Source organism: Delphinus delphis, chromosome 1 (assembly GCF_949987515.2).
Source record: "Delphinus delphis chromosome 1, mDelDel1.2, whole genome shotgun sequence".
In the NCBI taxonomy this organism is placed as follows: Eukaryota; Metazoa; Chordata; class Mammalia; order Artiodactyla; family Delphinidae; genus Delphinus; species Delphinus delphis.
The window spans coordinates 81,818,377-81,832,019 of NC_082683.1; the positions used below are offsets into that span (position 1 = coordinate 81,818,377).

Below are 13,643 nucleotides of genomic sequence, written 5' to 3' on the forward strand. Positions count from 1 at the left end.
GAAAGGAGTGTAGAGAGAAAAGCTAATCCCCACCCCGACCCTGCTCCACATTGTTCTAATAACCCATGAGACACACACACCTTTTACAATAAATGCGTATCATACTACACGTATTTTTCTGTTCATTGTTTGGAAATTATTCCGTGTAAGTACATATAAAACAGCATAGAACAGTCTTGTTCTGTTAAACTTTTGCCTAGTGTTCCATTTATGCATAAACCATAGTTTAACTAGTTTCCTGTAGATAAGCGCTTTAAACATATTTTTCTATTACCAAATATCTGGAGGATAAATTTCCAGAAGTGGAACTACTGCGTCAAAAAATACATGTATTTTGAATTTTGATAGGAGTTGCCAACTGTCCTCCATAGAGGTTATACTGATGTAAGGATGTAGAATATGACATACAGCATTTTAATGTTACTTGTAAGTAATAAAGTCTGAGACGTGGAAAATTGCCTAGACCATATGATGCCACTACTCATTCCTTTTCATTTCTTTGGGAACAATTTAGTCAAAACCAACATATGCCACTGACTCTGACTGCCCTAGATAAATGGTCCCCCACTCACACCTTAAAACCAGCAAGCCCGTGTCTGACCTTTTCTACATGAAACAAGGAAGGAGGGAAGGGAACTAATATTTATGGAATGAGAGCCAACTCTGTCAGGTATTTGAGGAATTTCATTTAATCCTCACCATGCCCTATGAGGCAGGTATTTTGGCTTCATTTTACAGGTCAGAAAACAGAAGAGATTAGGTAACTTGCTCAAGGTTTCATAGCCACTAAATGGCGGAGCTGAAATTCATTTCCTTGGGCTCTAAGAGCTCCCTGTGTATTCCAAGAGGAAGGTGAGAAAGGATCACCATCAGCAGATTTGTTGGGAAGGAAAGGATGTGGCTGTTTTTCCTCTGGCCTCCTACCACCCCGCCCTCTCTTCTCTTCCCCCTCCCTGAAGCGTCCGCCTTTCTGAAAGGAGCCCTTGTCTCTGGGCTAGGCCCATCTCCTGGATGCTCCCTCTTGACCCCAGAAGCTGAGAAGAGAAGGAGCAGGTTTAGATGATGGCGCACAGAAATGACATGACTCCTCTCGGGTTTTTCCTAGGCCTGCCACTCCCCTCCCCAAGCAGGGCCCTGAACACCCTAGACGACTCTGCCCCCTCATTGCTGAAGTACTCCAGAAGGGAGGAGTCTGATGCTGCTGTGTGGGGGGAGGCAGCCATCTATAAAGGCATGTTTAGGTGCTTTGGGGTAAGTCCCTAATTGCTGAGTTTGATGTCATGGACAGCAACCATGTTAATGCCACAAAATACCCCCTTCACTACTCTCGGAGAAAGCTCTGGGCTGGGGGGCCTATGCATACAGCTAGCCTGTTAGCCCTCAAAATTATAGGCAGTTTTGGATAAGAGGAAATAAATATGATGTAAATTAAAAACACCCAAATGAAAAATTATAACTCCTGTTAGTATAGCAGAAGTCAGTATATCATGAAAATATGGCTGAACTTGCTTATTTCAAATATCACCCCTATACAGTTCCAGTGCATCTAAAGAATTTTGAAAGCTCTTGGTATATGATAATTGGAATTGACCCCTCTCAAAATTTCCTGGTGAAAGCATGAGGTTTTTCAGCTTCTTGTTTGAAAGGTGACCTCGCTTTCGTGCAAGGAAATTATGTTCCTAACATGCCCTGATTTAGCAACAGTGCCCCAGTGGCAATGGTGGATGTTCAGTGAGCACCCGGCAGGATTTCAGAGACAATCTGTGGCTGTGAAACAGCCAAGCTAAATGAGCTGCGGTTTTGGTGTTAGGGGTTGCACACTGGGCTTGTGGGACTGTGGTCTCATACTCGAAGTCGCCGAGTACCTAGGGCTTAACACGACGGAAGTCTGAAAGCTGACTCCTAGCTGTCAAGACAACAGGACCACTTTCCTCTGTGAGGTCCATTTGACTTCAAAGACAGGTTTTCAGTTTTGACCCTCCTCCTAAGAACAGTCTGTCAAAGCAGATAAATTCAAAGTGCCTGATTTCAGAAACTCTGCTTAGGGGGTTATATAGCAGGTGGGCCAGGAATCTGAATTTTTTAACAGCAGAGTCTGTTTTAGGTGATCTGAGGAACATACTTTGAGATAAATCACTCTAGGGATTCTTAGAGATCAGTTCCCCAAACGTCCCAGTTTGTCAGTCATTACCCCGAACTGCCCGCACGTCCGGTGACCCAGACAGAAGCAGTCTCTTTCTTATACAACACACCCAAGCCAGACGTGATCATCCTAACTGGTCCTTCAGGAATATCTATAGTTCCTGAGGATGACTCTTCTTATCGTATGTCAAAGAGAAAGTGTAGGTTGTCAGCAATTATCTGCTGTTTTTAAAAACAGAGCCAAAATACTTGGGACACTGCTCTTGTTTGCCCCCTAATTAAAGCAGCTTTCACTAAGATACGATTTACCTTTTGAGGTTAATTAAAATCATCTGTGATTTGCTAAGCATGGGCTTGCAGACCACTTTGCAGAACATTAAGTACACGCAGGCCCACAGGGCCGCACAAAGCAAGCGAGAATTTACCTGCGGCATTTCCAAGGCCTTCATGATGGCCGAGAAAGAATAGAGGTCCCCCATGGAGTCTTTCAGCTCCACTGCCACCTGGATGATCCTATTGAGGGTGGCTGCTCTGTCCTCCAAAGTGCCCGTGCAGCCCAGAATGTCCACCGCAATGCCGATGGCCATCGTGTTGTGTCTGAGAGGGAGGAAAACAGCAGTCAGGCCCAGGGCCAACAGGACTAAGAGGAAATGAAACCAAATGGGCCAGGGCAAGGACTGGCTTTCCACCGTTTGCTGCTATCGCCCTGAGATGTACTGGCAGCTCAGCCGGTTTGGTTGCTGATTTCAACAGAGAGATCGCCCCCATCAGGATGACTGCAGCAGGGCCCCGGGGAGGCCTCAGTGGGTGTCCTATGGAGAGTCAAAAAGGACAGATGCCCCAGCACAGGGCTGTTCAGCCCTGGAGCAGGGGATGTGAAGAGGGCCCTCCTGGGGTGAAGCTGCTCAAAAGTGCAAGTGGCTCCTTGTACCTTCCACCATGACAGGTCTGCGGAGACGCCAGGTCCCCCAACACACTGGGGAATCCCTTCCTCAGGGAAGCCCTGGGCCACCTCCACTGAGCCCCCTGGACTGGGGGATGCAAGGGACAGAAAAATGAGAGAACATGCTTGATTCAGGAAGACGACATGGATGTCAGAACAAAGAAAGAAATGAGGAGCTAAGAACAGAGTGTCTGTGGCTCCGGTCAAGGGGCCAGAAAGGGAATGGAGATGTGGACAAAGACTCAACAGTGGACCAGCAGGACATCCCTGAAAGGTCAGACCTAATAAAATTGAAATCTTGTATCTGCCAACAGTCCTCCCTTTTCTCATCCTGAACTACACAGGTCAACCTCGCAGACCCAAAACAGGAAGCAGAATGGTCTTTTGTCTACAGACAATGGGACCAATATGAATGGGGTCGCAGAGAGGTCTCCTTCCTGGTGGCAGCAGCACAGCCTGTAAACCCGCCTCTCCTTCCTCCTGTGGACCAGGAGTTCCTGCCTTGGGCCAGAGTAGCCTCAGGTAAATTTCTCCAGGCGCTGGTACAGTGCTGGAGGTGAAGCCCTGATTCAAAGCGATAGTCGAAACAATAAGACTTTGCCTTTGAAACTGGGCCACCTTGTCCTGAAAGTTCACAGCTAAGGATGTTACTCCAAGACCATGCTTCTCTCTATGCCCACATGTGCTGGTGTCTCTCTCACTCTTCTAGAGCAGAGAGAGGTGTGATTCATCTAGTGCTTAGCATTACTAGTTTCTCTAATGATTGTTAAATCAGTAACGGGCTCTGCTGTCTGTGAGTGTTTGCACATGTGGGTATGCAGTGTGCTTGCTCTGAGTGTGACCTTAGGCTGTTACCTGACTGCTCTACTCCCCCATTTCCTCATCTCTAAAATGGGAACAAGGGTTGTTGGGAGAAAGACTGTGTGTGTGTAAAGATAATTAAAGCGCCTGGCACCACAGCACCCAGCAAATAGTAGTTACTAAAATTGTATCTATATGTGCATCTCTCCCTCTGTATCTTGGTCCCTTTTGCCTGTTGGCCTCTCTTTCCTTTTTCTGTATCTTTTTTGCTGATTTCCTATCTTTCCTAATTAATGGATCCTAAAATAGGCTTAAAGTATATTTTTATTATCTGTTGTACTTATTAAAGAGTTTTGTGACCCATTTGCAAACTGTTAAGGTTGAGCCAAACATGTTAGATGTTTAGTAGTAAACTAACTTCCCATGTTGCCTTCAACTGATTCTTTAATTCAGTGTTTTTTCCTATGTTTTAATGGCCCTTAATAAAAGACAGGCTCTCTACTTCTTTAAGACCTGGCATTATATCAACAGCTATTTGCGTAATTATATCCATTCGTTTAACCAACATTTGCCTCAAGCCTCCTGCATACACCACCACGAGGAAACCAGCTCAGCAAGGCGGCCCTACAGCAGAAGCTCCCGGGGTCGGCAGGGGGAGGCACTAAACGTTATACGAAGGATATCTCTGCCTGCTAGGCTTGGAATGGGTGAAGTGGTAAGTTTAAAATGAAGGGTAGTTTGTATTCAATTCTCAAACACAATAATGTCATTTGATCCTGCAGGACTGCTACAACCTTGGCCTTTATTTAGTAAACACACTGTAATGGAGAAAACAGCCCTCCAAGCCCTAGCAGGTAGATCCCACAGGTCAGCCCTGAACAGGAAACAAGCCAAGGAGCCAGACCCCAGGCAGGCGGCAATCAGGAGAAAGAGGAAACGGATGTAGACAAGAGTGGAAGTCAGAAAATAGCCCAGAGAGAAGCCTCAAGCCTGCTGACCTCAGCCTGGGCCTAGAATCCATGCCCAACACACCTAATGACACTGATAAAATAAGGCCTGCGACTGGGCAGTTTTCAGGCTGAAATGTATCACATGAGAAACTGGGACGCATGGCAGCACAGCTGTCTCTGTGTAAATGATGACCACCGGACCCAGACCAGGAAGGAGGGAAAGTTAGTGGAAATGAGAAGCCAGGCCCCTGCGGCAGGGGGAGGGAGGAGGACGCCTGGAGAGCGGGGCTAGCATCTAGAACAGTCTGAGCAGGGAAAGTAGGGAAATTCGGAAGTCGGACCTACAATTGCCCGAAGACACTGAACAACAGGCCAACAAGCACCCACCCTGGCCTCTGATCAAAGGCATCAGGGGCCATTTCCTGTCCTCCTGCCTCCCAGAAGTCTTCCATTTGGTACTCTCGATGTTTCCTACGGGATGCATCTGTGGCTGTGAAGCCAAGGCAATAGCAGTATTGGAGCCATTTTATCTGCTTCATAGTCAGGTAACCTTGAAAGCAGCTGTTATCGACCCTCCCAGGCTATTTAAAATACAATGTTCACTTTCTAGGGGCTGACAGCCTAGGACTGCACTGTCCACTAGCCACATGTGGCTACTTACACTTAAAATAGTACACAGTAAAATAAAACACTGCAGCCTTCAGTTGCCACATTTCAGGTGCCCGGTAGCAACATGTGGCTAGTGGCTGCTGTAATGAGATTTCTGCCATCACAGAGTGCTGCTGTACTGGACAGCGCTGTGACCCAGAACATCACGGAAAGCAATGGGCAGGGGATGACGGCACTCAGGCCCCCGGCCCCTGAATCACCCCTGCCCTCTTCTCACAAAAAGCCAGGGCCCTGGCTGTCCATTAAAGACCACATGTGTGTTGTGGCAATTGGGAACCTGGTTGGAGAAACAGAAAACTTAAGATAACAAGATAGTCTCACACACAAAAAACTATCTTTTCTTTTGTGTCGAAAAGGCCACCTTCTATGGTAATATGAGAATCTAGTCTAGTGCTTCTTTTCTTAAAAACGTGCCTCACTACTTCTATCTTTCTAATTTCTCAATATCCGATGTTCAAGTGAGTGGGTTTTAATGGACAGCCAGGGCCCTGGCTTTTTGTGAGAAGAGGGCAGTGATGCTTCAGAGGCCGGGGCCTGAGTTCCGTCATCCCCTGACCTCTGATCCCCCATCTGCCCTCCCTTCAGAGAAAACATTGTTCAGACTCTGTTCTTCCCAACTCCCCCACAAACTCCCACTTAATTCCTAAAGCAGTCTTGAACTCCGGAGACAAGGGGGCCGCAGCTCAGTGAGCCGGGCTGGAGGTGGTATGGCGTCCGTGCTCCGTCTGCCTGCAGTACTGCTCCCACCCCAGGCTGGCAGGGGCCGTGGTGAGCTGTTCTCCCAGGCGGGTCGTCTGTCCGCTGCTCCACCTGCTCCTGGAGCAGGGACGGGAACGTGCTCTCTGTTCCCTGACTTCCTCTTTGCTGTCTCTTTGAGCTTCTCCAGGAATTCTCTGGCTACGGCTTCTGGGCCACCCGCCCTCAAGCGAGGCAGAACTGGGGTGGTGGGTGCCTGGCCTCTCCCAGCTCTGAAACCTGTGGCTGTGCAGCCTGTGGAGTTGAAAGTGCTGTAAATGCAGAGCGGCACTGCTCACCTTTCGATGATGTCCAGGCGCAGCTGGTGGCCATAAGGCAAGGTGATGAGCTCCAGCCCTGAGCTCATGCCCATGTTCTTCCTCATCTCTTCAGAGACTTCAAGTATCCTCGCGACCTGTCAAGAACACAGGTTGAAATGAACTGGACCAGGACGTGGGCTTGCTGCCAACACGAATTTATCACATGGAAAGAAATACACTCAACTGGAACAGTGTGGATGCACTTGACTTGTTGCATTTCTTTTTAAGCAGTGGCATCTTAGGATACAGTTTTAATATATTTGGAGGATTTTAATACACATACTGGAATGTAAAACCTGGGAGGAAAGCACCTAGATTGGTCTGCAAAATCTGCAGATTTGGTGTTTCTGCCCGGTCAGAGAATGGTACAGTTCTTCAAGCTTTTGTCTAACACAGGCTGGATCCTGCTGTGATGTTTTGCTGCCAACAGCAGGGCTGTGTGTGCACACAGCAAACGGATCCCCTGCAGTGGAAAAGCAGAGCTGCGTCCAAATGCTGCTCTGCTGCAGGCTCTGCCGTTCATGTTCTCACTTAACGGCAAGGCTGGCTCCTATTACCCTTAATTACACCTCTCCTGGGCTCAGGAAACGCAGTGTACGTCTGGAAACCATTAGAAACGTGTATAGCGATTTGAAACCCGAGGCCTCAAACACACCCACTTCTCCCCTCCACCACCCCGAGAGGTCTTCCTTAAAGGAAATCTGGTTTGTTTGTCCCAGCCAGCTCTCCCCATCTCAATTCTAGTGTGTGATCACAGCTTATTGGAATCAGGTATTAGTTGACCACTTAGGGTTATTACATGCTACCTCCAAATACTACAACTGAGTTAGGCCGTCTCTAAAACGGGGCTGGTGACACTCACAGAGCACTGATGTACTAACAGTGCAACTAGCAGATACAGTGGGTCAAACCAACCCTGGACACGCGGCAGGCGCGGGACAATCCCTCTCCTTGAGCCAGTGTTGTCCTCAACTATAATTATCCCGGGTATATGAACAGTCCAGGTATCTTCATAACAGGCCACGAAAAACATCTGGAAGTTCAGCTGATATTATTAACCTTGACCCTTAACTTCGGTGGCTGAGCAGAGGCACCACTGTCAGCCCCGGGGATGAACTGTCCAGCACAGACTCCAGACTAGGATGCAGGATTCATACTCTGCTCTCTGGGCCTCAGTTTCCCCTTCTCTAACACAACGGCTAAGTTCACCTTTCTCAAAGACTTTGCCAAGGATCAAATGGCCCTAAAACCCCAGCTATTTAAAAAAGTCAAGTTGTGAATCGTTGGCCACGTGGAAGGGGGAAGAATTCTGGCCAGATCTCTGGAAAGAGATTTACACCTTGACCATGGCAAGACAGCCCTAATGCACACCCCGGCCACCTGCAATCACACACATTTTGCTTGCTTGTTTAGACACCTGTCCTGTCAGAGGCTCCAAACCCAACACATCCAATTCATGCACACTCTGTGTAACAAGAGTCAAAGGCTTGTCATTGACTCAGTTTTATTCTGGAAGCTGTTTTCCTTTCCAGTCTGTTTTCCTTCAGTGTAAACGTGCAATCCCCTGGTCACTTTCCTGACGTATTACCAGGAAATGCTGACACCTGCTTGCCCCAAGGCTGAGCTACGGAACAAGGGTGTCGTGAGGTCACAGTGCAGAGCCTGGATTAGGTCTCCTGGAAAAGCCTGGGGCCGTGCAGCTCAGAGATGCAGAGGAGGGATGAACACTTGTAGAGGATTTACTATGAGCTGGACCCGGCAGTGCAGGGCGACATCAATGCCCCACGATGAGTTATTCTAGCCACCCTCTGCTCTTCTGATCTCAGCCATCCTAGCTTTGCAGGATCTCAGAACTCTGCTGGATCCTTATCCCATTGCCTCGGGAGTTGCTGCAGTGACCCAGGGGAGCCCTGAGAGGGGCCTGGCCCTGCTCTCCTCCCAGCTGCCAGGGACCTTCTCCATAGAAATGAGATTGCCTGGCTCCACTATCCGTGTCTGTTGTCCTCTGCAGAGGACTCTGATTTGCACTGTGCTCTTACGGGCCTGTCTCCCTCACTGAACTGCAAAGTTCTTTGAAGGCAGCAACCTGGCACGAGCCCAAAAGTAGACTTAAAAACAAGAAGGAAAGACCCCAGGCCCTCCCCCAGCTGACCCCATGTGCCCTTCACCACCCACACAGGGTGAATCCTCCATAAACCAACCCCTCCCCCCACGGCTTTTGACCTCTGAGTCTCCGCACGTGTGTGTTGCCTGCCACCTGGAAGATGCCTTTTGTGTTCTTCATCAGGCCAACTCCTATTCAGCCTTCAAAACTCATCTCAGACATCTCCACCCTGATTCCCTCCCTCCCCTATGTTTAAGACCCTACCTCAGAGGCCCTGCAGGTCCTGTGCTTTTCCCTGCAGAGCATTTCCCACCTGGGCTGTGGTCTGAATTTCTGTCACTGTCGCTCCTGCCTCTCCCACCATGACCTGGCCTGGCTTGGCCCACGGTTGGTGCTCAACCAAGGCTCAGTACAGAACACTAGTGAACACTTACTTAGCTTCACTCTGGGGCAGGCATGGTATGAGGGCTTTGGTATTCACAACCAGCTGGGCTATGGCATTGTTCTCCTTTTAGAGACACCGAGAGGCAGGGGGAGGTGGCATTAGACTCAGGCAGTTCATCCCCAGAGGCCAGGCCCTTGGCCGCTGGGCCTCCCTTCTAGCTTCTGCAGAGCCCAGCAGGTGAGTGAGGCCAAGGCAGCGCCCCTTTGCAGGGTGGGAGGGGCTCAGCCCGGGGAGGGGCTCACACTGCTGGGCAGGCAGCCTCCAGGCGCTCAGGGCCATCCACCTGTCCTGACACCCCAGGCTCTGTGCACAGGTGGGAACCAGCACTTGGGCCCCAAATGCTGCCCAGCACCTGCTCTCGGCTTCTGGTGGCCCCATCTGGTTGCATTTAGAGTCAGTAACAACAGCCTTTGTTTTGTTTCCCTCTTACAGACACTAGTTGTGCGTGATTTGTTGGCAAAGCCCTGAAGTCAGTGGTTCAGGAAGAGAATAAGGAAATGGCAGGGGACTCTGGAGGGAGGAAGGAGGACTTAACAGCCTGCCCTTGGAGGCTGGGAACGGGGGTCAGTCAGGGGGCTCCTGCTCAGGTCTCTGCCTCGCTGCTTGGGGGATCTGTCCAGCCCCTCTTCCAGGGGTGCCTGAAGGCAGACGGGAGTGGGACCCTCACCAGGAGGACAAAATGCAAACAGAGAAACAGAACAAGAAGGAGGGCAGGCTGCACATTCCTTCAGTTGAGAACAGACTTCCAAGGCAGTGGGAAGGTTCCAGACTCTCCTGCAAAGGGTGGTCAGGCATCTCACCTCCTCCTAGACTACCACCAAGCCCCGCCTGAGGCCACAACAGGGAAGGATTCATTTCCTCCTGGAAATTAGGCTGTTCTGTAAACCCGGACCCATGGTCCCACAAGGAGCTTCCTCCATGGAGAACCCAGACAGGTTCACGCCAGGCTCCTGGGCTACTGGTGTGGTTCTGCTCTCAGATCCAGGGCCCAGGATGAGAGCTACTTACTGGAACAGGAGACCTAAATCCTCTTCCTGCCCAAACAGGTTTAGCTCACATTAAAGTGAGGTAAGGTCTTAACAAGGCAAATTATCTGACCACTTGGGGCACTGCCCAAGGACACCCAGCCAACCACGGGAACAGCCCTTGTTCTTCCAACACAGCCCCTTTCCTGGCAGCCCCCCAGACTGTTCACCCCAGAGCAGCCAGCACCTGCTTAACGTTCCTCATTAAGGAACATTGGGAGGCCCTCTGCGCCCCCGTGAGCTTCAATCAACTGAGGAACTCACTGGGGGAGTACTCGGAGATTAGATTTCCTGCCATGATTCATGACCCAGGAAATTTATTTAGGAAAACCCAATTCCTCAATAAGCCCTGATCTTTGAAGCTAATTGACTCCACTGAGCTACAAATGAAAAAGGACTTTAAATCTCTCTAAGTCCTTATCTGTTGCTCAAATGAAGGGATCTGTCTCCTTATACTGAGGCATGGGCTAAGCACACCTCAGCCTTAAACACCTACTTTCTAGAAATTTCTCTCTGAAGGATGAGGTTGTCTTGGGGCCAGCTATGAACAAAAGCCACCCATATCTAAAAGAAATGTTTCCTATCAAAAATGATGATGATGTAAACACAGATTTATGTAGTCACATGGAAACATAGTCATGACATGTTGTTCGATGGAAGACAAAAAGGGTTTGGAATGGTATGTATAGACCTGTGCCATTTCTGTGGTAAACAAATAGATATGCATGCAATTATTATTTACATGTACCTATTTGCAGAATAAATATTAACAGTAGTGATCACCAAGAAGCTGGATTTTGTGTGACTTTTATTTTTTCTTTTCTCTTAATCTGTATTGTATAATTTTTCTAAAATTGTATCTTATAATTGTATTTTATAATTTTTCTAAATTGAGCAAGTAACTTTAAAAATGTTTATCCTGGGGCTTCCCTGGTGGCGCAGTGGTTGAGAGTTCACCTGCCGATGCAGGGGACACGGGTTCGTGCCCCGGCCCGGGAAGATCCCACATGCTGCGGAGCGGCTGGGCCCGTGAGCCATGGCCGCTGAGCCTGCGCGTCCAGAGCCTGTGCTCCGCAACGGGAGAGGCCACAACAGTGGGAGGCCCGTGTACCGCAAAAAAAAAAAAAAAAGTTTATCCTAAAGACCATTTTTGTAACAATAAAACAAATATATAATGTACATATGTAGCATGTACAATGAAAATAAAAACAACCAAGGCTCTGCTACTCCAGAAACTACATTTTCATCTACAATCTACTCTTCTTTGGACTTGACTTCACCAGTTCTGATGGAGTTGAGGCTGTGGGAGAACTTGAAAATCTACGCCAGCTGGGAGAAGGACACAGCAGGGGTGGGAGAGGGAAGGCACGGCCCTGGGTAGCAGCCTGTGTCCCTCTGTCTCAGGTGAATTGTACAAGCTTCCTGCCTGGGCAAGGGTTGTCCCGGCCTGTAGTCCCCACCCCTTAAATAAATCCCCACACCCAGGTTATCATCTGAGTTTTCCTGTGAGCAAAGCAGTCACAAGGTTAAGGCAAAATGAGGCCCAGATAGATCCCCCTTCCAAACATTCGGAAGTCTGACCAAACCCACCCGCCGGGCACCTACCTTGCAGTCCATGCTCAGCATGTGCTGGGCGATGACCTTGGGGTCGTTGTTGGTGAACAGTTCTTTCGCACGCTTCAGCATCGCGGTTTCCAGGGGCTTGTTCTCAGGAGGAAGGAGCTTCGACTCAAGGTCGTTGGGCTTGAAGGAGGAGGCAGTCTCCAGGAGGGGTGTCACGAATGTACCCTCGTCCTCCTGCCCCTCGTCCCTCTGGGTCGGCAGCGGCTCCCAAGGCTTTGCCCCATCATCGTCATCAAGGATCAAGTAGCTGGTGTCAGAGTTCCGGGCAGCCGGCCCGCCGTTCTGCTTGGCGGTCAGCAGGTCCACGTAGCTGTCCTGGGCACAGAAGGGCGGCCGTGCTGCCCCATCGCAGCCTGCGGCCAAGGCTGGGTTCAGTTCGCAGTAGTTGGCCTCTGAGTTGAGCCAGGTGGACGGAGACCGGGGAGCCTTGAGCATGGGCGCTTTGCAGGGCTTGGGGGGCGGTTTGGGGCATAGCTGGCTGTCTGAGCCCCTCAGCGCCCCCCCTGCCCTAGCGTCCGAGGAGACCCTCCGAACCACTGCTGGGCTCAGGGTGGGCTCGCTGCCTGTCCTAAAAACCGGTGAGTTTGGGCAGGGTCTTGTGCCCACACCTGGGGACTGAGGGGGCAGCTTACCACCTGTGGAGGATAAGAGAGGGTCAGAAAAAGCTCAGCTGTGCGAAGAACATGAAACGGACAAAACTAGAGTGACAGCCCCTGGCCCTCAATTCAGGCCCTAGGATTTTGATTTTCACCCACAAAAGATAAGTCAGTATGACCACCGCAGGCCCGATCTAGAGCAGTCTAGAGCAGTCTAGAGCATGAGCAGTCTAGAGCATGTCAAGGGCTAAGATGGCCCCACCCCACTTCTGGGGGAATTCTAAATCCCAGCGACCACCGACAGCTGGGCAGCAATGTCATTTTATGGTCACAGAAGGTTAGTACAGGCAGAACAGGGAACTACACTGAGCTTGGAGGGCAGTGAGTAATCTAACCTTGCCCTAAAAAACACAAGTCTCTAGCCACATAGCATAAAGGGGGGACGGGCCCTGATTCACTCTCAAAGCCAGGGTGGGTCCCAGCCAGCTTTAAGAAAGAGACAGAGACACACGGGGAAGGGAGAAAAAGACAGTGAGATAACCCACATCCAAGCGGTTTACAAAGGGGCAGCAGGAAAATCAACTTGTGGTTCCCCAAGGCAGGTCAGTTACAAAAATAATGAAAAACAATCCCGTCACCTATTAAGACAATTGCTTACTTGATTTCCCCTCATTCCATACCATCTCACTCTTCTGGTTGTGGCAGGAGAATGGAGAGGAAGAGGGGTCTCTACCAGAAGCCCCAGGACTGACCCACTCACCATCTGCCCAGGGAGGAGACTAAGGGGGAGGTGCATTCGTTATGAAGACCACCAGTTAGCAATTGGGCTTAGAATCAGGAAACCTGGGTTCAAATGCTGGCTTCACCACTTACTAGACAGAAGAATCTAGGCAGATCACTTAATATCTGCGCCTCAGTTTTCTCAGCCACAAAGACGATAACCATGCCCACCTTGAAGGCTTGTTATGAGGCTTAAAAGCTAGCGCCCATAAAGCGTCCAGCTCAGTGATTTGCATCTGGATATAGTTCTACAAACCCCTCATCCTACAGCCTGCAGACATGGAGTCTTCTGTCATTCCCAAATTAGGTGACCAGATGGGGCAGGGGAAGCAGCCTGAAGGAAGTCAGGGAAACACTGTCACCCTCTCCCTCCCAATTTCCCAAAGACCTACCAATTGGCAGGTAACTTTCCGACTGGTGGGCTTTGAGGGACAAGGCTCTTCTGTCCTGCATGTGATCCAGGCAGGCTGGCTGGCTACCACTCTTCTCTCTATTTCTGAAGCAAAAGAC

The 13,643-nt window shown here is 49.7% G+C and overlaps 1 protein-coding gene across 2 annotated transcripts in view; it reads right to left on the minus strand.

Annotated features, from left to right (window-relative positions):
- The window catches only part of BCAR3 (BCAR3 adaptor protein, NSP family member), a 117,000-nt gene that overhangs the window by 10,320 nt on the left and 93,037 nt on the right, over window positions 1-13,643 (minus strand). For both annotated transcript variants that reach the window (XM_060025829.1, XM_060025838.1), the window contains 4 exons: window positions 13,526-13,629; window positions 11,740-12,392; window positions 6,540-6,655; window positions 2,568-2,739 (listed from right to left, as the gene is read on the minus strand). In XM_060025829.1, the coding sequence (XP_059881812.1) occupies window positions 2,568-2,739; window positions 6,540-6,655; window positions 11,740-12,392; window positions 13,526-13,629 (1,045 nt within the window). The remainder of the gene's footprint in view (window positions 1-2,567; window positions 2,740-6,539; window positions 6,656-11,739; window positions 12,393-13,525; window positions 13,630-13,643) is intronic.